Raw genomic sequence first — 26,849 nt, 5'->3', positions numbered from 1 at the left:
TGGCAGGCAAGCTGTTCACCTCTCTGTGCCTTGGTTTCCTCGTCTGCATGAACTAATACAATGTTAGTGCTTACCTTGTAGGGTCATTGTGGGGATCAAGTGAATTAATATATTTAAAGCATCTAGAACATTTCCCTGTGCCTAATAAGCTATATTTATTGGCACTGCTGCTGCTGTTGTTGTTATTATTATTAACCTCCAATAATATTGTGACTTTACCTTTCCTCTAAAATTTGGTTCTTTCCTTCACCCTCTCCTTGACCCATGTGCACTCATGTAACTTGAGGGTTCTAATCAAATGTTAGAGTTGGACGAGATCTCGGATAGTATTGAAACCAATTATGAATGACAGAACTGAGGCCGAGGAGGTTGAGTGATATGCCCAAGGTCATGTCAGTACGCAGCAGACCAAGAACCAGAATCCTGGCCAAGTTGACTCCTGGCTCAGCTCTGTTTTATCGAGGATGTATGTGTTGTTTTCATTTTCGATGTGAACCACAGGGATTTATCTTGACCCTGCCATTCATCGATTCCATTGTGTGGTGTTTGTTTTTCTGCAGAGCAGTTCAGAGCCCCAGTTGCAGAAGACTTATCCTGTCACCACCATGAGCTCTGGTGAGTCATTTAAAACCATTTTTCTCCTGGACAAATCTATAAAACTGGGCAGTTTACCCAGATTTCCTACTTACTCTGAAGGCCCCAACTGCATTTCTTTTTTTTTTTTTTTTTTTTTTTTTTGAGACCTGGGTAAGTGCCAAAGCTTTGTCATAAATCGTCATCATCACTATCATCACATTTATTATTGAGGATTTATTATCTGCCATGCGACAGGAACTATGCTATACACTTTACATGCACATGTCCTAGTCTTTGTAATAGCTTCCTTTCCCTCTATTTTTAGCAACTTTATTGAGATATAATTAGCATACAATAAACTGTGGATATTTAAGTATACAGTTTGATAGATTTTGACATGTGTACACCTCAGTGGCATTTCTTAATCCCCGTGACTGCAGCAGAAGTAAACAGATTGACCATAATTGCCCCAGGGTGCAAACTAATCTAACGCTCCCTTCATCCAGGCTGGCAGAGAGGTTTGCTCACCCGTTTGCTATGCCCACGGTAGTAAAAATCAAGACCTAAACAAATGACCAGTTTTGACTATGTTGAATTTAGAGCTGGGTGGAAAGCATGGGCTAGGGAAGGCAGAGAAGGAAGCAAGGCCCTGCTCACTGTGCAGCCAAGAGCTGTCAGCTTTCCAGCCCAGAATTTGAGGCAGAGAAGTTTTCATCTGGAGATTAAGGCCTGTCTGCCTGAGCTACTGAGCCTGCCTGAGCTACTGAGCCTGTCTGGAGCCTCCCTACAACCTGTCAGCTGTGGGGGTGAAGGGAATGACCCAGGGGCTACCTCATTCAAAGGTGTCCTAATCCTGCATTATTTCCAGAGTGTTCCAGAGACCTCTGTGGATAAAAAACAAGTCTCCATTTATTTACCTACAGTGCCCTATTAGCCAGGTCCTAAACCGGGCAGGGCAGTGTGTGCTGAGGCCCAAGGAGGGCCCTGGGTGGTATAGCTCAGGGCCACAACTTGTCTTCCTCAGGTACCACTGTGTGACCTTGGGCCTGTGGTGGACCCTGACATACAGGTCACTGACTCACTGGGACTGTGAGGATTAAGTGAGGCCGTGCCCCCTAAGTACTGAGTACTATGCCCAAGGCTCAGCCAGTGTTCCATCCGTGGGCTACCAGCTCCGATTTCCTCTTGCGTGGAGAGGGCCTGGTCCCTGCCTTCGTGCTCTTGCTGTGCACAAAGAGGCTGCACACCTTTCCTCCCTCCAAGTGGCTCAGGAGCTCCGGCTTTGTAACTCATTTTTTGGTTTAACTTTTTGTTTTTGTTGTCATTTTTTTAAAACTTTTGCCCTGTAGCCTAAAGTTATTTCTTTTAATATCAGCATTAGCCTAAACTGGCATTGCTACTTTCTCCTGGCAGAATAAGGGCAGAGGAAGTAGGAAGGGAGGGGCAGGCGGAGGGCGAGGGAGTGGAAGGGCCCTTGGGACTTCTCCCAGATTCTCCCTCCTGGGTGTGGTGCTAGAAGGAGGCTTTTCATAGCCAGAGTCCAAAAAGTCTGGACCCTCTGACCTGAAAATCCCACTCTTGGAAATTTCTGCATTAATTCCAAGGAAACAAAAACATCACCCACATGAAGGTGGGGAATCAGTAGGTTCATCATGTGTATTTACTTGATGGAATATTATGCCACAATTAAAAATGGTCACTGGGAAGAAGGTAGTTATGTAGAAAACATTTGTTTTAACTTCTGGTGGACAGAGCGGCGTAAAAATGATGCATTCTTTTTTTCCAAGTCAAGATTGGGCTTCCAGTCACCAAGGAAGGTGCTTCCCCTGCATTATCTCATTTCACTCTCCTGGCAAACCCACAGAGATGGGCGTGGCCCACCTCTCCCATTCTGTAGTTGGGGAAACTGAGGACCTGAGGGGTTAACAATTTGGGATCTCAGGTTAGTGTGCAGTGGAGCTGGGGCAAACCCAAGCTGTTGGACATCAGCACACTGTGCTGCAGAGTTTGAGACTAAAGGGATGGAATTATTTTTCAGAATTTCTTCAAGTTAGCTGTGTGTAATTAAAAGAAGAAAAAAATAACAGGGAAGACATGGGGCTGGACCTGATGGACACTCAGGCTGCCCCAATGCTCACTTGGGGAGACCCAAAGCAAAGTCTGCAGTCCCAGAAAAGAGACAGCCAAGAGGAATTACGGCAGGTCTGTGGGCAAGGGATAGTCAAAGGACAGATAGGGTGATGGAACCTGTGATTTTTTTTTTTACTTGGATTTCTGGCCTTTTTGCCAACACCCTCCTTTCATTCATCCAGTAATGGAGGTACAAGGGAGCCTTTGGCATCTGGGGGACCTGGCCTCCATTCAAAGGTGGATCGAAGGCAGAAAACAGGACAGAGCCTTTAGGGCCAGTGTTGGGAGGTCCGGGCTGCTGGTGGGAGGGCGGTGTCTGCATCTGGGAGCATCCAGGCTGGCCTGTCAGGTAGTTTGTGTCAGGAAGGCTGAATGTTAAGGGACTAGGTGGGGTGGCCTTGTCTTGGCCAAATGAGCTACTAGGGTTTGGGACAGGGCTTCAGTGCCAGTATTTGGGGAAATAGAATATATATCAACCAGATATAGTCTATAGAAAAAAAAAAAAAAGAAAAAATATATATATAGTGTCCCAAAAAAATGTATACACACTTTAACAGCTGATAACTCACTTAATTTTTACTCCTTTTCAGGTTTAACTGATTTGAAATAATGGATAAAGCAAGACTAAGCTTTGAACAAAGAAAATTTATCTTAAAGTGCCACTAGATTTTTTTTATTTTATGGGAATACATAAAAGATAAAGTTTATGGTACAAAACCTGGCAACAGTTGACAAATTGAGGGCACACAAATACCGAATGAAATGATTCTTGATGTTTGCAATTCCATTGCTTCACGTTATCAGCAGTGCCTGGACCAGAACGGTCACCAGTTTGAAAACAGGCATTGCCAAAAAAAATTATTCATTTCTGTAGATTTTTTTAAATTTTGAAAATGAATTGTATGTTAATAAACACTGACTTTATAATCATTCAAAGTGTATATACATTTTGGGGGATACCCTGTATAATATAGAACATATCTGGTTTGTATGTAAGCTGTTTTTAATTTTTTTTAGAAAAGTGTTTATTCCAGTTGGGATGAACAAGATGAGCTGTAGATGGAGCAGACCAGAGTTCACATTCCGGCTCAGTGATCCAGAGCCTGCATTTTCTCTGAGCCTCAAGTTTTTTATTTATAAAACAGCAGTTCCAGCCCGGCCGGGCGTGGCTCACTGGTTGAGATCGACCTAGGATCCAGGAGATCACGGTTCAGTTCCTGGTCAGGGCACATGCCCAGGTTGCGGGCCTGATCCCTAGTCGGGGGAATGCAGGAGGCAGCTGATCAATGACTCTCTCATCATTGATGTTTCAACTCTCTCTCTCCCTCTCTCTGAAATCAATAAAGATATATATATATATATTTTAAAAAGAAATAAAATAGCAGTTCCTACCACCTAGCTTCAGGGCCCTGGGTCTTAAGGATAAAATGAGATGCTAATTGTGGGATGCTTAAGCATGGCTGCTCAGATGCAGACACATAGATTTTAAAAAGACATAGCTGTTATGAATGGTTGGCTCTTGGCTGTCGGGGGTCCCTCTGAGCACACTAGTCACATGTTCCTGGGTGGCAGGGCCTGCCCACCCACCCGTCTTCTCTTTCCTGCCTCCATCAATTCTGGGTGGGGCAAGGGTGAGCGACCAGGGCCTACAGTTAGCAGGACTCAGGTCTCAGCTGACAAGGAGAAGGTGACATTTGCCCGGAGGATGCATAGGATTTCCTCAGGATAAGAAAAAGGGAGGAGGCATTCTCAAGCCAGAGCCTCCAAGAACCAGGCCCCCAGGTCTAAAATTATCTGACATGTCCCAGGGGTTGTGAGAGGAGGTGGGCTTGTCAGGCAGGGGGAGAAGCAAAGTGCAGCTGGGAGAGGGCTGGGACCAGTGGTTGATGAGCCTCCAGCGGGGGGGGGGGGGCAGGCTTTGTCCTGTAGGTAACTGCTGACCATGGGAGCTTCTTTGTTTGCTTTTAATGATCAAGAAGGTCAGTTTTTTATTTATTTAAATATAACCAGGCAAAATACAGGTCATCCTGCTTATTGAAAAAGTATATTGCAAACAGTCATTGGTACATTTTGGGAAACTTGGAATACATTTTAAAGTAGAAGGATTTTAGCCCAGCTGGTGTGGCTCAGTGGTTGAGCACCGACCCATGAACTAGGAGATCACGGTTTGATTCCCCAGTAGGGCACATGCCCAGTTGCAGGCTTGATCTCTAGTACGGGGCATGTAGGAAGCAGCCAATCAATGACTCTCATCATTGATGTTTCTATCTCTCCCTCTCCCTTCCTCTCTCTGAAATCAATAAAAACATTTTAAGAAATAAAATAAGCAGAGGGATTTTAGAAAATCATTTTACATTATACTGTTTGGTGGTCACCTGCCCTGCACCCTGAGATTTTTTTTTACCAGGGCTGTGGTTAGATCAGAGCCTAGAAAGCACTTTCCGATGCAGAGTGAGGGTCAGGGTAGAGAAGGGACAGAAAGGAGGCAGGGAGAACGATCAGGAGGCCATGCTATTGCTGGGGCAATAACAAAAGAGCCTCAAGGGGACAGTGGGCTGGTGAGGAGTGGGCGGTGTCTGGGGAGTGACAGCATGGGTTTTATGGCAGCTGGACATGGGGTGGGAGTAAGGGGCATGTCAAAGGGCCTGCAGTTTCAATTGTCTGACAGCTCTCACTCTGGGTGCACAGGGATGCTGTGAGCTGTCCTTTGAACAGGTGGATAGGCCTTTGTCATACAGGAGATGCCATTTCGAGGGAATTAAGCAGATTTTTTAAAAATGTCAGAAACTAAGCCATAGCAAAGGCAGGAAAATTTACATCACCCACCACATACTTCCATCGCCAAACAGCTTTGCCTTCTCTCCTGTTCAGACAATTCACAATTCTCCGAATTCTCCCACAATGCCCAAGGGGACCCATCCCCAGGCCTGAGACAGCCTGCATGTCCCCAGCACCTTCCACTGGGCAGGACTCAATAAATGTTGGGGAGACGTTCTTACTAGCCTCGTGCTTTCTTCTTTCAGAATGCGATGTTGGCACTTCTAAAGCCGTGGTGAACGGGCTGGCACCAGGCAGCAATGGGCAGGACAAAGGTAAGACCTTTAGAGGGAAGCCCGGCTTGGTCTTGGGAAGCGTGTATAGAAGGAGCAGAGGATGTCGGGCCTGGACCACAGGCCCAGTGGGAATAGTCACTGGTCCTGTCAGGCCCAGAGCTGGAGACCAGCTTCCCGCACTGACTTTCTGAAACCGTGAACATGGTCTTGCATCTCAGGCGTCTGAGGCTGCTGCCTCTCACTGTGAGATGACTTATTAAAAACTGTCTCTGACTCATAGGATGTTTCAAATAACAGGTCAAGTGCACAGGCCGAGGTGCAGCTCAGGCCTGGTGTGTACTGTGTTTATCGGTCCAAAGTTTCCCTCACCCGGCATTTCCCCCTCACAGTCCCTGACCCTGAGGCAAGAGCCTAAATTGCTGAAATAAATTATTTCAGTGGCATTCGTTTCATGCACATCCTCTCATATTTTCAGTTTAAAAACTTTTTAGGATGAAAGATTTAAGTGTGAAATGAGTGATGGATAAGATCACCTTTGACGTTCTGAATGTCTCAACATAGCCGCCCAAGTAGCCAGGCAGCAGGGCTTTCCGCATCGCTTCTGCAGGATGCAAGTCCCAGTCCTGCCACTCACAGCCATCTCAGGAGGTCCTGGTCCTTATGGGTGTGAATTCCCGTCTCTAGAAAACGTGATCTGTAGTGTTTATTCCTGTTTCAGATTCTGGGTGCCGGTGATTGTCTCTGTGCTCATCCCACTAAATTTTAGGGTACCAAGGACGGAGGGCAGAAGTCCTATCATTGGGCATTTAGGTGATTTCAGAGAGTTTGACATATTTGGCCTTTGTCATTTTCATCTGGTTTAGCCAAGTATTCCTTTTGAGGCAAGGCCAAATGTACAGTCAGAAGGAAGAGCCAGAGAGAAAGGAAAGCAGAGAAAGCAGGAGGGACAGGGAGGGGGTGGGGGATGTTGGGGTTGGGGCGGCTGCCTCTGGCAGGAGGTGTCCTGCTGCCAGCCTGTCTCCTTGCCGCCCTGCCCGGTCCCTCTTCTCCACTCATGGTGTAGGGCCAGGTTCTCAGGGTCCTGGACAATCTCGGCTAACTTTTCTTCGGGATGTTGAAGGGCGGTGCCTGTGGAGTGGCTCCAGGGGAGGGTTTAATCATCCAGTGAGGAGCATGAGAGAGGATGGGACCCCGAAGCTTTTAAAACCTGTGGGGCCATCCCCACCATCCTGTGAATTCATCGAAAGAAGAGACTCAGGGATGTGGGGGGAGCTGCAGGTGGAGGTGGATCCTACTCTGTCTTCAGTAAGAAGCACCTTTGGTTGGAAAGAGGGGCCAGTTGCAACCAGCATGTCGTTGCGGTGGCCTGAGGAGGTCAGTGAACCCAGTGCCAGGACAGCTGAGTTCTAGTCTCAACCTCTTCCTGTGAGAGCCGGGTGACTGAGCAGCTCTCTGAGCCTCTTGCTGGTCTTAAAGAGCAGTGAATAAATAGGAGTGCTGTGAAAGCAGGTTTGTGCCTCACCCACGCAGCCCTTGCGCGTCCCAGGCAGTTATCCCGGCTCTCCTAGAGCTCAGCTGGGGGTCAGGATCCTGGGCTGCGCACTTGGGTGCTGCCCAGAGTCTTGAACATGCACTTGGACACTTGGCAACCTCTTGCCCAGGAAAGGGTGGGTTTATGCAAGACCATCTGCTGCCCGACAGATGGGGGTTCTGATTCGCTTGGGGAAAGAGAGCTGTGATTGTCAGAGCAGACGCAGGACCCCAGAAGTTACCATTCTAGGGAAGCAGCTGTGGTGGCTGAAAGAACCAGGCAACTCACAAGCTTGTCCCTTCCTTTCCTCCACTCACCTGGGGCCTAAGCCATAGCTCTTCTTCCTATAGCCCTGCCCCCAACACAGATACCCTAACATTCTTTCAGGGGCCCTTTGGACCCTGATTGCTCTCCCCTTCCTCTATTTGCCAGGCCATCTGCATCTCTAAATCTTGGCAAGTTCCTGGTGTGGCAGGAGGTACAGAGACACTGACCAACTGCATGCGAGTGCCGGAGGGAGGGAGGGTTCTGCTGTCTTGGCACAGAACTCCAAAGAGAGAAAGCAGGTTATTTCAAATCACTGCATCTACTGCTCTTTCTAGTGTCCTTTTCATGTGAGCAACTTCCTCCTATTGTCCCTGCCCAGTTCCTCAACTGCCTGAGTGTTTCTCAAATGTTCTTCCTGGAGGCACCATTTACCCTTTTGTGTTTGCAGCAACTGCCGACCCCTTACGTGCACGCTCTATTTCTGCTGTTAAAATAATTCCTGTGAAGACAGTGAAAAGCTCTTCAGGCCTAGTACTCCCTCCAGGTACCTCTCCTTGGGTTGGTTTCTTTTTTAATTGTTAGCCGATAGTGCATGGTGTTCCTTTCTCCTTTCCTTCTAACAAAGACTCAGAGACTTAATCCTTGCATGTTTAGGACCCATTCCCTCTCACATCCTCTGTTGGTTTCCTTTCTTCCTGTGTGTGTGTGTGTGTGTGTGTGTGTGTGTGTGTGTGCTTCTGTGAGCCTGCCAGTCTGGAGACAAAGTGACAGATACCTTGGCCCCTTCCCCACTTTAGGAGAAGGGTCAGTCCAGAAGCTAAACATTTACTCTGTGCAGGTCTGAGGTACATGGACTTCTTAGGCTCTCCTTAGAGGTTTCTAGCTCCCAGTACTTTGTTTAGAATTCCAGTTTCCTTGAGAATTAATGTGGCCACACAGGAACCTCTGAACTGGGCTGAACTTGAGGCAGCTGCCTTAGGTGCTACACTAGATGCACCGCTGTGGTTCTCGCAGCGCCCTTTCCTGAGCACTCCCTCCCCACCCCCAACTGCACCTGCCGTCACTTCCTGCCTCTTCTCTCCAAGAAGGGGTCCAGTTCAGATGTCAGCTCCAGCTCACTGCTTCCTTCCTACGAAGCAGGACAAGTGAGGCCTGGGTGGCTCTTCATCCCAGTGGTGCTTTTAGGAGGCGGGCAAACCTCGCTGTGTGCCCAAGAACCTGTGGCTGGATTTATCAGTTTGCCCCTCACCCTATTGAAAAGCCCATGAATCAGTTTTCCAGCAGTTTGGTGACATCAGTCACTTACCCTCTTGATAGGGTTGGACAAGTCAGCTTCTCTGCAAGGCTGCTGCCTGCTATGCCAGACATGGTGTTTGTGTGCTTTGCTGTCAGTGGAAGAGGTGCCAGTGGGGCAGATCTGTCCCCTCCTGTAACACCAGTGGCTGCTCTGTCTGAGTTGTCAGGAAGGGGGCTGCTGGAGTGGACAGAAGGAGAAACAGGCTCTCCTCTATGCCTGGCACAGGCATGGGGATGAGTTGGACATTCGAGCCCACATCCTGTCCAATGCCCACCTTAAACTTGACCCCATAATCCCAGGCTTGACGGTTTTAGGTCAGAGATCCTGGCTGTGCTGTAAGCAATTTGAAAAAAAATGAACTGTGGAATTCAATTCAGCTCAGCCGCACAGAAAGACCACGGAGCACATGTGCCTCCTAGGACTGTGTGCTCTGCATCGGCTTCTGCCTCCCGTGCTGACTCTCCTGGAGGACGAGCTGCCAGCTCTTTTGAAGCCTGTTTTGAAACGCTTCTCAGTGGAATTCTGAAAGATGACCTGGGTCTGTTATTAGGCCATTGTCAACTGCAGGAGAGGTCAGGACCCAGCGACGGCTCAGCTGGGGGTGCAGCGCACACTGTTCATGGCAGGGTTCAGCGTTTCTGGTCGTTTCCTTTGGTGTGAATTTTCTTCATTAAGTCTGGAATGTGAGGCTCTCTCACCCATGGTCTTTCTCCCCAGGCAGCAGATCCTGTCTCATCTTTTCAGGGGTCCTGACTTGCTGATACAGATTTTCTTTTCCTTTTTCCATTGGAGAAGTGATTCTCTGCCGAAAACCACCTAATTCCTGATGTTGCCAGCTTGAGCTTCTATCAGATGGATGGTCTGGGAGCTTGAGAAATCTTTCATAAACTCTTCCTTGGACTGTGCCTTACTAATTGGTCAGATGCCCATTCACCAACCTAAACTTCATTTAATAAAAGGAATAAACCTGCTTTCATTTTGAAATGTTTTCAGCTGATAGTGTAACTCATACATTTACTCCATTTCCCCCTAACCTCATGACGGGTGGTAAACCTTGGAAAATGGGGTTCGTTCCTCTCCATCACCCACAAATTGATTTTCATTGACCATGAGACTGTGTGGCTGAGGCAGGTTCATCTCATTCCCCTCGTAACAAGTTGTTGGCTGACTGTTGCTTAATCCTTTAGGAGCCTTGGCTTCAGTGCTTTTTCTTGGGTCTTTCCTTTTCAGACATGGATCCCACAAAAGTGTGCACTGGGAAGGGAGCCGTGACTCTCCGGGCCTCGTCCTCCTACAGGGATACCCCAGGCAGTAGCCCTGCGAGCCCTCAGGAAACCCCGCAACACGAAAGCAAACCAGGTGAGCTACCCCTGCAACCAGGGGCAGGTGTTCAAGCCACCTGGGAATGGCATGGATTCATCAGCGCTTCCTGATTCTCCCAGGGCCCCTGGGTCAGCCAGCAACTTGTCCCATCTGTCATGGGTGGTGATCAGTGCCGTGAACTGACAGGTACTCTTGCTTCCAGCAAAGGCACAGCAACCACCACTTGATTTTAGCTTTTGACTGGACAGATGAGCAGAAACCCTGTTACGGAGCTGGTGGCTTTGCACATTGCACTAGTGAGGACAGAGGTGGCTTGGGGGCATGGGGAGGCAGTGGTGAGATGGGCTAGTGGTTAGGTGTCTCTGAGGGCTTGGCTGTGACTGGCCAGGCAGGGCTGGGGCTGGGAGGAAGCTAGGGGCACTGAGAAGTACAGGCAGCTGGCCCACCTGGCTCCCAAGAATGTAGAGGTGAGTCAGGGCTCAGGCCTGGAGGGTGACCTGGCAGCTGAGGGAGCAGGATCAAAAGAGCAGTTCTGAGGCCAATGCAAACTAGGAGCAAAGGAGACAAAAGAAGCCCGTCTGAAGCCCGACTTCCCACCCCAGCCCGTCACTCGGGAAGCCTGGGTGTCCAGAGCATGGTGCTGAGGTTTAGACCTGGGACTTTGGAACCTGATAGATCTGTGTTCAAGTCCTTCACCACCTGTTGGCTGTGCAGCCTTGGACGCGATATTTAGTCTCTCGACCCTAGTAATCTCATCGGTAGAATGGGGTTGATGACCGCACCTGCCTCCTAGCATTATTGTGAGGATGAAATACCGAAGGTGTTTTGCACCACACCTTGGTGGCATGGAATGAGTACATTTGTTGCAACAGGAGAGTGAGGCGTGGGCCCCTAGTCCACAACCTTGTGTAAGTCACACCTTTGAAACATGTATGAAGTCTGAGGGACTTGGGCAAGATGGTTTCCAAGCCATTCTACTTCTAAAATGCTTTGTAACCTTGGGAAGACGTGATTATTTTGGCCTCTCTGGAGAGGGATCTCCACAGCCCAAGTGTCCCAGGAGTTGAGAAATGCTGACTTGGAGGTTCCACAGGCACGTTAGTGCAGGGTGGGACAGACCTTCTCCACTCTGGGCAGTGAGTGGTTCTCACACTTGAGTTGCATCAGATCACCTGGAGTAAAAACACCGGTTCCTGGGCCCTCAGGTCAGAGCTTTAGAACTTCTGATTCCCACTTTTAGGTCTGGGGTGGGGTCCGCGGTTTTGCATTTCTGACAGGTTCCCAGGTCATGCTGATATTGCGGGTCCAAGGACCACATTTGAGAGCTACTGCTATAGAGGATGGGAGTTTCTTCCTTAAAGGAAGGAATTAAAGGGAGAAAAGGAATTGGAGTAACAACTATTCCCTTGGGACCAGAGAGGAAAGGAAGTGGGACATGAAAACTCTTTGCTACAGTGGGGAGCAGTGTGTGGTGATAAGATGGAATTATGTACGGTGGAAATGGTCAGTGCCCAGCATCCTGGAAACTGACTTTCTGTCCCAGCCACCTGGAGCAGGTACCAAGGCAGATGTCCAAGGTTGAGGCCAGGCTGGGGTTTGAGCTTCTTGCTCCCCCAGCTCAGGGAACACACAAGTGGCCTCCAGCACTAAGACTCGAAGGTAGCTTCTTGGCCCTAGATTCTTGAACCCACACCTGACTCTTGCCCCACTGCGGTTTGTCACTCATATCCTGGAAAGGTGGGGCCAGGAAATGAAGGCAAAATAATTTCTTCTTAAAACAAGTCTCATCCAGCCTCTTCAGGCCTAACTGGGAATATCCAGCTCCCAATCTGGAAGATGTATGGGGAAGAGAGAATCCCAAGTGATGGTGAAAGAGAAAAACCATCCTACAGCCCAGTGGCCCAGTAAAGTGACCTATCAACCGCCTGGCCCTTTCTCGGGTGGGAATGAGAGGTGAATGAGAGGAGAGGGAGCCTTGAGCTCCCCCTGCTGGTTATAGTGGGGCACTATCAGGATGCAAACGCTGCTCCATCCCACCGCCCGTAGGCTTGCACTACAGCACTGTGCAGTTATTGGAGGCACTTTAGGAAGCTCTATCTAGTCTTCAAATAATTCTATGTCTTATAAATTTATAACAGCTAATTTGGGCGATAAAAGATCATGTTTTAAAATGCAAATACCCTGACAAATTAGGGATAGCCTTCAGTCATTCACAATTTACAGTAAATTAATCTTAGTAGATTATTTTCATCCTAGTAAGTTGAAATCACAGAATCCAAATTATTCATTCAGATATTCATTCAGCAGCATCTCTGTGCCAGGCACTAAGTGAGTCACTGGAATCGTGATGAGAAATGGGGAGAAGGCAGGAAAAGGGAGAGTAATTCTGGGTGCACTGGGTGAGGACAGAAGGCAGCTTGTGGCAACAGGAGAGTCAGGCGTGGGCCCCTAGTCCACTACCGGGCTTCCTGACCGTGGTTAAGCCACGCCTTTTAAGCACACATGAAGTATGAGGGACTTGGGTAAGATGGTTTCCAAGCCACTCTAGTTCCAAAATGCTCTGTAACCTTGGCAAGTTTGGGAATTGAGCTGACACAAACTGAATTCCAGTCACTGGGGACAAATCCAGGATTATGCACTAGAGCAGCTTGGGTGGAAAGGAACAAGCTTGGTTTAAGTAGAGGGGGAAAAGCCCCATACTGATTAAGAGTAAACAACAGGCTGGAACGAGTTGACACTGGGGGTGAGGTTAAAAGGATGTGACTCTAGAGGTAGGACCCTCAGGACTCAGGAAGTTGTCTTTGTACGCTCTGCTCATTGACCAGCATTCTGCTGGCTCTTGACTCTGGCTCCCTCATGCTCTCAGCCCTTCCTGCTCCCTCCATCTAGGCCTCTGGATGACAACTTGCTGACCTACACCAGTCTCCAGTCCTGTCCTGGTCCTGGGAGCCCCTGGGCCTAGACCTGCCTCAGGAAAACAGTTTTCAGCAATATTTTCAGGGAGCATGCCCAGCCTGGACTGGGAGCCCAAGTATGAGGCAGTGAGTGCCTCTTGCCAAGGATTGGGAGTGCTTTTTCTACTCCCAATGTCTTCACAGCTGATGTCAAATAGCGTCCAGCTCCTTCCCTTATAACTAGGGCCAGCATCTGTCCCCCAGCTGCTCTGTCTGCAAACCCACCCCCACCCTGTGCCTTGCCCCTGCCTTTACCACCTTCTTCCATTCCTACAAGTCTCCAAGTTGCTGATCATTTGCCTATATTGGAAGCTCTAGTCTCCCACACTGCCTGGCACCTGCATACTGATTTCTTTCCTTAAATTGCCCTTTGACACCCACATTTCAGAGACACCCCCTATTTCCAGTCCTTGTTCCAACTCTCTCATCCATCAAGGCTCAGCTCCGCCACTTTACCATCTTTGGGATATGAGCAAATTACTCAACCTTAGAGAGCTTCAATTTTCTCATTTGTAAAATGGGAGTGATCTTAATAGAGTTGAGATTCAGTGAGCTCTTTCATATCGACACAACACAGAGCCAGGCATAAGCAGCGGTTCTTTAATGGCAACCATTCTGGTTACTGCAGACCAGGAGGCCCCTTAAAGACTTTCAGTAATTGCAGTTAGAGGCCATGAGGGCTGGGCCTAGCATGGTGGCAGCAGGACTGAACAGAGGGGCCAAGGGTAAGTGGATTTGGAAGAGTGAAGGGGCAGGGTATTTAAGGAGCACCGAGGGGAAGAGCTCTGCGCTGGCCAAGAGAATGACAGTGGCACTCATGGAGATGGTGGGTTCATGCAGGAAGTTGAAGAAGTGTTGCAGTCTCTTTTTTTGACATGTTGAGTTTCTTGGCAAGGAAAGGACTTCTAGGCAGAAGTTTCTAATAGGCGTTTGGAAATTTGGAGTCCAGCTATGGATTTGGGAGCCATCTGTGTCCAAAGGACCATGGAGAGGATGGAGATTCTCTGAGGCTCATGGCAAACGGAGCCTTTGGAGTTGCCCAATTTAAACCCATTGTCCAGACTCCTGCTCTCAAGTGGTAACCTGACTCTGGATCCCTGACCTTGGCTTCCTGACCAGCCTCCTAATCATTGAACGTGGACCTTGGTTTTTGGATCAGAACCATCTGGAGAGAACTGCAGTAATCTTAGCAGGAGAGGCATTACCTTATCCCTGCTTCCTGTACCATTGCCTGGCCAGTCTTGGTGTTGGCCCTGTTGGTTCAGAGTGACTCCACCCACGTCCCCAGAGGAGACAGGGAGCCTGAACTGGTGGTGGGTGTGAGACCAAGCTTCCTGTCTGGTGTAGCCTGAAGACCATCAATCCCTGTTTTTTGACTCAAAAGCCAAAATCCAGTTCACATCTTACATTTTGTTAATTCTGTGCCAGTTGGCTTGACTCCTTTTGCCTGGTTCTTGAGAACCAAGTTAGCTTTGCACAAAAGATTCTTGGGCCTGCAATCAACTCATTTCCTCTAGTTTGATCCTCACATTTGCTCTCCAGAAATGGCAGGAGCAGAAAGATGTCATGAGAAAGTTAACATTGAAGCAATTAAGGACACTTCCTGCCCCCATTAACTCAGAGTCCTTTCAGTGAGCACATGTGTAAGAATCAAGGCCAACTGAGAGATGGAGGGAAAGTCCCCGTAAGAGAACACCCTCACTTCTGACATCAATCCAAGTTCAGGGGCTCCCCAAAACCATCCTCGGGTTTGATCTTTACTAGGAGGACTCAGAACTCATTGAAAAGCTCGTGGTTGTGGTTTATTACAGACTAAAGTCAGCCAGGAGAAGAAACGTGGTTTCCTCTCCCATGGCCTCAGGACCTGTCGTTCCCGGCACTGAGGTGTTACAGTATGCTCAGATGTTGCATCCAGGCTGTTCACCTGAGCCACTGTGTCCAGAGTTTTTCTTTTCTTTTTTTTAAAATATATCTTTTTTATTGATTTCAGAGAGAGGAAGGGAGAGGGAGAGAGATGGAAACATCAATGATGAGAGAGTCATTGATCGAGCCCACAACCCAGGCATGTGCCCTGACCAGGAATCGAACCTCGATCGCCTGGATCCTAGGTCGACGCTCAACCGCTGAGCCACACCCGGCCGGGCCAGAGTTTTTCTTGAGACTCTCTTACATAGGCATTGCCCATGTGGCTGATCCCTGAAATCATATTATTAGAGTGGCACAGAGACACTCCTATCAGTCCGACATTCCAGGGGCTTAAAGAATAACTCCCAGAAGCCAGAGGGCAAAGCCAGGCATCTTTACCACACAACATGAATAAGAAGTAAACATAAAAAAAGAGTTTAAAACACTCCTAGAGCCACTTTTAACACCTCTCTCATCTGTTGGACACTCTACCAGGACATATCAGATCTCTCAGAGAAAGTTATCCTAAGATTCCAAGAATTGATCAGCAAAAACAATTTAGAACAGACCAAAGTGAAATTAGCATGGAGTGAGATACAAGAAAATATCAGGAGGCTATGGCCACGGGCCAAAAAAAATTGTAAAGGACAGATGGAGGAAAAGATAAGGCAAAATAAATTATACTTCTCGTGGGAAGGCTCGGATCTCTTCAGGGCTACAGAACCTACTTGAGATCCAACTTTCCAACATTTGTTGAAAGGAGCATTTTGACAGTATCCTGAACCAGAAATTTATATTTGATGGTTATATATATAAAAGTTCACATGCTGTACTCAGGCACATAATGGTCCTGGCTGCTACCAGCCTTCTAGGTTCAGAAGACTGGGTAACAGATGAAGGCTGATAAACCGTCAGAAACACAGCTCTCCTTTAAAGGAAGAGAGGAGAGGAGTGCTCAGAGAGGTCCTGGGAACTGCCTTCTGGGGGGCAGGAGAAGGGGAACAATTTTAATGACTTGGAATTAGAAGAAAAAGTGGGTTGATCCCCAAGGATATTATGTTCTTGGAGCTATTTATCAAATGGCAGAAGTCAGCAACTCATTTATTTCTACGTCTGGACAAATTTTTTTCCCTTATGCTTTGGATTCCTAGTTTACTGAGCACATACTTTGTGCCAGACATTTCCATTTGATCCTCATGACTCAAAAGAGGTAGGTAATATCTCTCTCACAAACGAGGCTGTCCTTTGCTGCGAGATATGCAGTTTGCGAGATAGTTAGGACTCAGACTTGGCAGTCTAATGCCAACACGAGAGTCCCTTTATGATGCCCAGACCTTTGGAGGGACAGACTCTTCTCAGTTTTCCACGACATAATCTGTTTGCCGGTGTCACCTGAGTAGAACCAACCCAACTGAGAACCAAAGAGGGAGCAAAATGAGGTGCCCCAAATCCATATTTTAGTGGACTTGTAAATCTAATAAATTTGATAGAATGACAAAGGTGGACTAGAAGTAACATAGAAAGGAAGATGGGGCAGTAAGTGTGATAGGTGCGGGGAGCGGGGAGAGCCATTGTCACAACATGTCACCTGGTGTTTCAGGACCTGTTAGGTGTGAGGCAGTCTCTGGGCCGGGGTTCTGGATGGATGCAACAGAGAGCTGAAAATGGTCACGCTGAGGCTGCTTCAGAAACCTAATCTCTGGATCTCCAGCAACCCTGCAAGGTGTACATGGAGTAAGGATTTTGTTTTACAAATGACGAGAGTGAAGTTCAGAGTGATTGACAGCTTGCCCTTGCTAATACATTGTAGTAATGTGAGTAAAATTCAAGTCCTTTAAATTTCCCAGTTTCTGTGGTTGGGAAGAGAAGACAGATACCTGTGAATTGTCCATGAGGGAGGAGCAGGAATGTAACAGCAACCTGCTGAAGGAATGCACAACTGAAACATGTAAAAACCCTGCCTAGAGGGGGGCGGAAATGAGCAAAAGTGGATACAGTTAGTTTTCCAGAATAAAGATGTTTTTAAGTATTCCTTGTATCAGTGGTTCTCAAAGTGTGGGCTATGGACCATCAGCCTTAGCATCCCCTGGGAACGTGTTAGAAATGTACATTTTCAGACCCAGCCTTCCATCCCTGAGTCAGAAGCTCTGGGGGTGGGTCCAGCAGCCTGTCTTCAAAAGCCTTCCCTGTGATTGGCACCTTGCGGTTCCCACCACGTCCCTGAGATGTAGGTGCTACTCTGTGGCTGATGGTGCGGTTGCTGGCTGCAGAGAGTGGACGGAGCGCTGTGCTTCATTCTGAAGCCCCGGGCTGACTGCCTCCTGGCTGTGTGCTCTGGGCTAGTCAGTTGGCCTTTCTGTTTCTTCAGCCATGAAGGAGAGCAGTTACCTGCGTCACAGACTCATGTGCACTAAATTAAATACTAAACAGGAGCAAAAGTGACTAACAGTGTCTGGCACTTAGAAAGGTGTGCAGTAAATGTGTGTAAATCTCAGCTTGACATGTGGAAAGCCCATCTCTAGTCCGTGAGGGACACAGGTTGAAATAGAGCCTCGGACTGCGAAGGCTGCTGTCTTATCCCCTCTTTTCTCTATTTGAGTAAGACAAGAGTAGGTACCCAGGGACAAGAAGGAAGTTAAGGGATTGGCTAGATCAGGGGTTGGCAAACTATGACCCATGGGCCAGATGTGGCTGTAACTGTTTTTGTACAGCCCATGAGCTACAAATGATTTTTATATTTTTAAACGGTTGAAAGAAAAATCAAAACAATATTATACACCACATGAAAATGGTATGAAATTCAAATTTGTGCCTATAAACAAAGGTGTATTGGAGCATAGCCACAGTCATTCATGTACACGTCACCTATGTCGGCTGCAGCAGAATTGAGTAGTTGCCACTGAGACCGTATGGCCCGCAGAGCCTAAAATATTTACTGTGTGGCCTGTTCTAGAAAAAGCTTGCCAACCGCTGGGCTAGATGGAGGGTAGAGGAGAGAGACAGAGGTGATGCAGAAGATGGTAAGAGCAGGCACACACTGAGCACTGCCGGGCACGGGCTCAGCATGTCTCATGCCTTACATCGTTTAATTGGTGAAACAACACTTAGGAAGGTGTATCATTATCCCCATTCTCAGGGGAAACTGAGGCTTATAACTTGCCCAGGGACACAAAGCCGGCAGCTGGTGGAGCCAGGATTCGAATTGAGTTCCAGCTTCCTTCCCAGCTGAGCTCAGGATCATTGTGCCCTGTTGCCTCGTGGTGTTAAGTGGGACAAGTTAGGAGAGGTTTAGGGTCTCTGCCATGCACCGGGTGGTGGCTGGGAGGGCAGGGTGATAGCGGCTGAAGGGAGACAAGGGTGCCTTGTGGTGTGATGAAAACTCAGAAAGGGTGATGAGATTTTTAAGTGTTTATGTGGCTCATTTAACAGAGAGAGGAAAAGCAACAGGGAGAAAAGTCCTTACTACAGCAGATACCTCTGGGTTTAAAGCACATCGTGCCCCTCGCCCGGCCCCAGCAGCCACGGGGACAGTGCTCATGTGCTTCTGCCTCTGCTGGGCCTGTGGACCAGTCCGGCCGGCTAATGAGGAGGGTCACCCTGCCCACGGCCGGCGTGAAGCGGGGCCTGCGCCAGTGAGTGGGGCCTGGACAGTAGAGTTCTGTTGCCTTTCAGTCTGTAAAATAAGAATGTCAAGGAACAATTGTTTCTTCATCGCCGTGAATGTGAGCCTTGTGCTCGCAAAGGTCAGCGCCTGGGAGCACATCATGGCTTGGAGTGGGTTCCTATGGTGATTAGGCCGCCGTGACTGAGGGCATTCTGTGTCAGGCCGCGGGGCGCTGGGCTTTCGCCCTTCTGTGCGGCGCATGCTCGCTTCCTGCAAGTGTAACCATTTCTGCCCCCCCACCCCCCGTTTTTTCTCGTTTTCATTCTTTCTGCAACACACGTAGTTCTGGAATCAGACTTCCGCAGCAGGTACGGTTTCTCTTGACTCTCCCTGTCCCTGCCTTCCACCAGGGACCCTTCAGCCAGAGGGGAGCCAGGGAGCGTTCCCTGCGAGTGAGGGTTTTTTGTTTTCTTTTTCCATCTCAGATGAGTGGAGGCTTTCTTCCAACGCTGATGCCAATGGAAACGCCCAACCTTCTTCCCTCGCTGCCAAGGGCTACAGAAGCGTGCATCCCAACCTTCCTTCCGACAAGCCCCAGGTAGGCATGTGCCCAGGGCGGGGTGGGCACTGGTGTGTGGTACCTGTTCAGAAGTCTTTTAGCTTTAGTTTGTACTTCCCAGTTTGTTCTGCTGGATAATGAGCTGGGTTCAGAGTTGGGTTGTTGGCCTACTCTGGAGAAACTCAACAGGGACCAAGTTAGGGAGAGTTGGCATTGAGGGGAACAGAGGCTTGGGATACAGCTGGTCTGTACCAGGGTATTGGAAGTATAGGCCCGATGTTTTATAGTTTTAAAGTGTGTTTAGGAATGTTCTGGAACAGGGAATCCATTTGGCCATGGATAGTGGGGAAAAATTCTGAGCCTGTTTGTTAAAAACTCTTTAGAGAGTAATAGTCAAGACAAGGGTGCACTCATGTGTTTATCCCATTAACTGGCTGCAGGTGGGGCTGTAAGAGTTCCAGCAACTCTATCTTTTCAGATTAAGATCAGGTAGCTGTGGCCAGACCTCATCCTGTGGCCCAGGAGCAGGCAGCTGGAAGTCAGAATGGCAGTGCAGTAGAGCTTAAACCACCCCCCTACCCTACAAAAGAAAATCCCCAAGGTGTACAACTTGAGGAGGGATCATTTTGCTTAAGTTTTCACCCTAGATTGTTTTCCTGATCTTTCTTCCCTCCCCTCCCTGTGGCTACTTTGCCATTTTGGTGAAAGGAATAGACCCTGTTGTAATTCAGGCAGTCCGTGGAGAGTGCTTTTACACAGAGGAGCCACATCCATGCAACAGAACAGTTCTTTCTTTTAAAGGAAGCTGTGCTGCCCAAAACATGTTGCAGAAATGTGTTCCTGAGCCTGCCTCTGTCAGGGTGCTCCCAGAACCCACGTGGAACCAGGGAATTCTGCATTTCCTTCCTGGTTCCCACACTCCTTCTCCAGTGACCCTCTGGTTCCTGTTCCTCAGGACATAAAATTGCACTGTCCCCTGAAATGAAACCGAGCCGAAGATGATGTCCTCCTTCCTCTCTGCAGACCCCTGTCTCCCCAGGCTTAGAGCTGGTTGCTTAAGTGTCTGCCTTGTGTGCTGAGCAGCACCACTAAGCCTTTGTGCCCCCACCATGGCTTGCCTCTCTGGGATTTGGCCATATGCACCCAGGACCTCTGGTTAGAACCAGGAGCTGTGAATGCACCCCCTGAAGTCTTCCTTAGACATGGGATTTGGGAGGGCAGTTGTCCAGTAAATTACTTGCCATCGTTTTCCCTTTCTAAGACCTTCCCCAGTGTATAAGTGTGCTGCCTGTGACAAACAGGCTTCCTTCTCAGCTATCTCAAGAATGGATACAGCCCGGCTGGTGTGGCTTAATGGTTGAGTGTCAACCCGTGAACCTGGAGGTCATAGTTCGATTCCTGGTCAAGGCACATGCCCTGATTTCAGGCTCAATCCCCAGTAGGCGGCATGCAGGAGGCAGCCGACCAGTGATTCTCTCTCATCATTGATGTTTCTATCCCTCTCTCCCTCTCCCTTCCTCTTTCAGAAATCAATAAAAACATATTTTTTAAAAAGTGTTTAAAAAAAGAATGGTTACAGTCGGTTCGGTCCAGGTTAGGAAACAGGGCTCATCCATTGAAGGCAAACAAGAAAGTGTGTCCTGGTCCCCTCTCAGCGACTTAGCTCAAGGGTAGCTTGCTCCGTCCTTTTAGCTTCTTCAACAGCTCTTCAAAAGAGATGATTTTAAAAGCATGTGCGGGAAACAAACATTACTTTAAACACGTTCATTTACCACAGCTTTACTGGCCACTTGTGTTCAGATCACTGTTAAACATTGCCCTCGAGGAGTCTGTAAGGTTTATAGATGTTACATCCTGTAACATCCCCTATGAACAGCATAGTTTCTTAGTCTGACACTGTCCAAAACTTTTCTTTTTATGGGGTGTCTTAAACGGAGCCTGGTAAATACTGCTATAGCGGGTTTAATGCTGTTTATTCAGTGTAATGTTGCTTGTCTAAATTTCAAGAACCTTCAGGTCGTGCACTACCTCTTGAATTTGCTGGATGCAAAATGACTTCTTGTCTATATAACCTATAGAGCTGCAAGTATACACTGGCTTAGAGCAAGCCAAGGTGGGCTGGGCTGGGGACTCCCCTGGCTTGGTATCAGCTGAAGAGAGCTCTCATATCCCTGTAGATCCAGCATCTCCTCAGAAGGACTGAATTGGGGTCCAAGAGCCTAAGGCAGAGGGGAGCCTGTCCCTTATGTTCTCCTGCCAGGTTCGGCCTGCTGCCCTGCTCCCCTTACCCCCAGTGATGGAGCCAGGCTGCCCTTTCTCTGATAGCATCATCATGTTGGTGTCCCCGGTGGAGATGGGGATTGGTACTTTCCAGAACCACATAAACTAGGAGCATATCGGATTCTTCTGAGCAGCCCCATCTTTTCACTGCCTCCCCTTCTAATAAGAGAAATGAGATTTCATTAGTAGCCTGCTGGGAGGATGCAAACCGCCTGTGGTTCCTACAGTGTTTACAATGAAACAGAAAGCAGCTCCTTCCATGTAAAGGGACTGTGCCTGTCCCCTCCTTCTTTAGGGCTAAAAGCAGCCCCAGAACAGGAAGGCCTTTGGCTCTGAGTGCATTGTCAACACTGGGGAAGTGTCCTCCGTGGGGTCAGAGCCCTGGGAAGCTCACGCCTGATGTCATGCAGCTGTGGCACCGTATATGGCCAGAGCCAAATTAGGTTAAAAACTCATTGCAATTGATTTCTATCTTTGGACAAGAAGGAATCACACGTGGGATACTTGAGCTCAAAGTAAAAGTAAATCCGAGCCTAATTCAAAATTGTCTTTTACTTACTTCCCTGACAACCATTATCAACTTACCCCACAGTCCCTCTGGTGGGAGTTAGTTCAAGGGTTTTGTTTCTGAAGAGCATCACCTAGTCTATAAACATGCCCCAACCTCCAGCCTGCATTCACTGGAACCAAGTGTGTACATCTGGAAGGTTTGCTCCTGGTAACTACTGACAAGGGGCTGCTCATTTTGTCTTTTTGGCCTCTACATATGGGCTCATTCCACCGGCACTGTCATGGGCATCCTGTCGAAGAGAGAGGCACCAGGTTACCCTAAGATACCCTAAGATACCCAAATAGTCTCTTCTCCATCCAGGTTATAAGAAAACTGAATTTGTTAAGGGATAGGTCGTTTATTGTTTCTGGGTTGCTTTTCTAATCCAGACTCATAAAATTTTTTTTATTTCTCACCTATTTACCCTTGCTAGCATTCCTTAACCCTTTCCAGCTGCACACCACAATAAATAAAAAGAAAATGAAAAACCAGCTCAAAATAGGCTCATACCCTTGCACTCTCCCAGTTTTTGGTCACAACCCATTTACTAGATATTGACCAAACTCTAATACATCTTATCTTACCCGTGCCACTTAGAGGAAGGGTCTGGTTTTCTTCTAGTGTTGGCTATCTTTAAAAATAGGGGCCAGTGAAGAACACCTAGGTATCTTAGCTGGGGCTACTGTAACAACACCATAGTTGGGTGGCTTAAACAACAGACATTTATTTCTCACAGTTCTGGAGGCTGCGTGGTCCAAGATCAAGGTACTGGCCTATTTGATTCCTGGTTTGGGCTCTTCCTGGCTCTTAGGTAGCTGCCTTCTCACCGTGCCCTCATGGGGTAGAGAGAAAGAGCTCTGGCCACTTCCTTTACTGATAAGGACACTAATCCCATCATGAGGACCCACCCTCATAACCTCATCTAACCCTAAGTGCCTCCAAAGGTCCACCTTTAAAAATCATTACTTGGCATTAGGGACTCAGCATCAGAGTTTGGGAGACACGGACATCCAGCTATAACACTAGGAAAGTAAATTGCTCATCTTATGGTCTAATTCCCAGGTGAGCCACAGGTTGACAGATGACTCTCATTGAAGTGAGGACCAGTCTGGAGATTTACCCTATTTCCTGATCTGCTCCATTGAGACCCAAGGAGAAGTCATGTTGACGGAGAGGGAATGAGATGTGAACTGTAGCTTTCTAGCTCTGAGCCTGGAACTGGAGCTTTGGGCTTTAGCCAGGAGCCCTGGGGCTGATCACCTCCCTCCAGAACTTCTCTACCCCCTAGTGTGCTGGGTGGGAATGGGGAAAGGGCTGGAATTTGATAAACCAGGTACAGTCCAATCTGGTAGGTGAATCAAATGCTTCATTGCCTGATCCCCTGGTTCTGTGTACATCAGAAATTGGAGACTATGTGCTTTTAATCTCATGCCTGTCTTCCTTCTAATAATTAGTTCCATCAAATTGTTTCCTCTGAGAAAAGAGCCCATGTGGATTCTAAGTCCTGGCATTCTCTTGCTGGCGGGCTTTAATTTGTTATGCTTATGGAATTGAGTGCTAAATCTCAGTGGCGCAGTGAAGGCCTCTGTCTCCTGTGAGCCCAAGTAAGGATGACCCTGCCGAGTCTCCATTTCCAAAGGGAGACTTGAGAGTTTCAGTGAACTCCAACTTCTAAAGCCAAAGGCGTGAGGAGAAGAATCTTTGAGGAAAGGAGAATAGAAAATTGGCTTGGGGCCTCCTCCAACGCCCTTGGGCACCCTTCTTCAGTCATGAGGTCTAAAAGGGTGCAGGTCAGCCAGGGTCGGTGTCAAAATTGCCTCGGCTCGTGGCCTGTCCAGGTGAGTATGAGCCAGTCCTCGGCTTTACCGGGAAGAGAAATGTGGACTCCGTGAGGAGTCCAAGCTGAGGATTTGCCTAAAAACTTGTCTAGAATTGTTTTGTCTTCAGGTCATGTTATGCTGCTATTTCTAATGGTCGTCCTTCTTTCCGTTTCCCCTCCTCTCTCCTTTTTCTCTGTCTTGATATTGTGTCTTGAAAATAATGCTGAAGGTTCTCTCTCCCCCACGCCCCCCTCTCCCTAAAGAGGGCCGCTTTGCATGGCAGCCCCCTGCCCTTCACAGTCCCTACAAGGACTCGCTCTACCGGAGCTCACCAAAGCCTTACGTCCCACCCGGCACCCCCAGCCAGCAGGAACCCTCACCACCCCAGCCTCTCTCTGTCACCCTGGCAGCCAGATCAGCTCCCAAAGGTGTGGTGTGTCCTGGGCCCTCGCTTCCCGGTTACACGTCCCCCAGCGCTTCATCCCAACCCCAGCACCACTGTGCAGCCACCAGGACCGTTTATAGTGGGAATGTGAGCTCTAACCCACGTCATAAGGCAGTTGGAAGTAAAAAGGTCAGCAGCTTATATGTACCCTGTTTATCCAATAACATTTGCCCGGTGGCATCGGAAAGCCTCTCCCGTGTTGCACGTGACCCAGCCCAAGGCACTCAGGCACCGGCTCCCAGCATTGTCTCCTGCACAGCCGGCCCGGGACAGCCACCCTCTGCTCCTCCTCACCCTCCCAAGCTCTTCTCTCACACCCGTAAAGATGCCGGTAACCGTGGCGAGAGTCCTTCCCTGGGGACTCGGCCTTCGTTCCCAGACGCAGTGGGACCACCTGTGCTAGGCCCCCAGGTTACCTCTGATCCCGAAAACCGGAGGAGAAAAGAACCTTCCCTTTTGCAGCCGTGTTATCCAGCCAAGGCAAGGAATTAGGAATGTGTGTGTGTCTACTCCGTCTCCTGTGGAACTCGTGTGGCAGCTCATTTGTTTCTGGGCTGCCCTCCCCTCCCTTTCCTCGTTAATACCGCTGCAGCTTGAATCCCAAATTCTTCTCTCTAAACATCTCGGCACAGCCCTCTCTGTCTCCCTGTCTCTCTTTCCTGTGAGTTTGTAAGTATGCCAGAGCATGGGATACGTAGACCGATAATACCGTGAGAGATATATAGTGTTTATGTTTTATTACAAGGTGCCTACTACGAAATTGTATTTACTCCCAAGCTTTCAGGCTCCGCGAGCGGCTTTGGGGGTTAAACACAGCCTGCCTGCCTGTTCTCTTTCTTTCTCTCTCCTAAAGTGTTAAAAGGATTCAAAAATAGATGGATGGAAAGTGAACTTGGATGGGATTCCCTCTGTGTCATAGAGTGTCAGGAGGCCAACTGGCTAGCACCGACTGTCTCATGCACTCCAAGCAAAGGGCACCGATTAAATAGTTCTCGGAGTATATCATTGCATGTCCACTCTCAACTGTTTAAATATGGAATTCCTTCTTCCCTGCTGCCGCACCCCTTTACGTAACGACCCCCTTATTTCCTACAGGATGCTACTTCCTCCAGCCCAGCCCAGCCTGAGGTCATAGTTGTCCCTCTCTACCTGGTTAACACTGACAGAGGGCAAGAAGGCACTGCCACACCTCCAGCACCTCTGGGGCCACTGGGCCCCCCAGTCCCGGGGACCGCCCCTGCCGGCTCACCTCTGACCTTCCCAACTCTAGATGATTTCATTCCCCCTCATCTGCAGAGGCGGCCCCACCACAGCGCTCCGGGCCCCCACCCCCCCGTTAGCCAGACACCACCATCCTTCTCACCACCGCCTCCGCTGGTCCCCCCGGTCCCGGAGGGCCTGCACAGAGTCTCGGAGCCTGACCTCACGGGAGCTGTTTCAAGTACCGTAAGCTCGCTGGGGTCCCCTCCTCACGGCTTTCCCGAATGCCTGCTCCCAGCAGTAGAAGCCCTTTCTCACTGAGCACTAAGTTCCGAGGGGCGCGTTGGCTGCCGCTGTGCTTGCGTGATGACTGGAGGGGCCTGCTCTCCCAGAGTGCATGCCTCCTGTGTGTGTCCCTGGGGCTCTCGCGGCTGTCCACGGTCTCCAGTCCCTCCTCCTCGCTGTCCTCTTCGGAATGCACATCTTCCTGAAAGAATTTGGTTCTCCCACAGAGAAAACAACCTCTGTCACCTTGCCTCTGGCTAGGTGCGCTCGCCACAGGCAGGCAGGTGTAATGCTGAGAGCTGAGGAAAGCTGAAGCATCACGTTGAAAAGCCAACAGCAGTTTCTCCACCAGGGAGCAGGGAAGGAAGAGATTCACTCTTGTGGTGATTTAGCAAGTAAACAAACTTATATATGGCCATGGCACAGACTAGGTTGAAAAAAGATGGAGTATGAAAGAGCAGATGGGTATAAAAGCCTTGTATGAATGTTAGGACTGTTTCTTCAAAGGGCAGATGATTACTGGGGCCCCTGAGTAGTGGCTCCCAGGCCTTTGTGGCAAAACAGTGCCTCAATGGTCATGAAATTAAAGGGTCCTGACGCTTCAGGTCCCATCCTGTGAGGGACAGGTCCCCATCATAGGTGGGAAAGCCCAAGAGAAAGGCTGAATCAAAGCACTCAGCCTCTTCTCTTCTCAGGAGCCCTGGGGATTGAGAGATGAATGAGCCTCAGTGTGAGTTGTAAAATGGGGTGTACATGGACCTATGCACAGGGCTGTGGGGTGCAGTGGGCCTCAGTATATAAGAGTTTCAATTATGGTGCTTGGCACAGGGAGAACTCCCAAAAAATGTAAGCTACGTTGCTGACGACTTGGCCTAGCAAATGGAGGCCAGAGTCCCTCAAAAATAAGTAATTGGCTAATTAACAGTCATTGAGTGCCCACCATATTCTGGGCATTCTAGATTCCTGTGTACAACCATGAACAGAGCACAGCCCTGCTCTCAGGCTCAGTGTACATGGGCCATCTGAGTGGCAGGAAAATGCATTTAAATAGTTAACTCCAGGTTATACTC

At 48.7% G+C, this 26,849-nt stretch overlaps 1 protein-coding gene across 31 annotated transcripts in view; it reads left to right on the top strand.

Moving 5' to 3' along the window:
• SORBS1 (sorbin and SH3 domain containing 1) overlaps positions 1-26,849 on the top strand; it is a 204,682-nt gene that overhangs the window by 95,496 nt on the left and 82,337 nt on the right. For 12 of the 31 annotated variants that reach the window (XM_081157845.1, XM_081157869.1, XM_081157868.1 and 9 more), the window contains exons 3-8: positions 566-615; positions 5,730-5,798; positions 8,006-8,101; positions 10,085-10,213; positions 19,126-19,238; positions 25,390-25,740. In XM_081157845.1, the coding sequence (XP_081013971.1) occupies positions 566-615; positions 5,730-5,798; positions 8,006-8,101; positions 10,085-10,213; positions 19,126-19,238; positions 25,390-25,740 (808 nt within the window). The remainder of the gene's footprint in view (positions 1-565; positions 616-5,729; positions 5,799-8,005; positions 8,102-10,084; positions 10,214-19,125; positions 19,239-25,389; positions 25,741-26,849) is intronic. The other 19 variants (XM_081157853.1, XM_081157851.1, XM_081157860.1 and 16 more) reach the window with 3 other exon arrangements.

The sequence above is a fragment of the Miniopterus schreibersii genome (assembly GCF_964146895.1).
Source record: "Miniopterus schreibersii genome assembly, chromosome: 14".
Classification (NCBI taxonomy): domain Eukaryota; kingdom Metazoa; phylum Chordata; class Mammalia; order Chiroptera; family Miniopteridae; genus Miniopterus; species Miniopterus schreibersii.
This window is presented reverse-complemented; position numbering and strand designations above follow the sequence as displayed.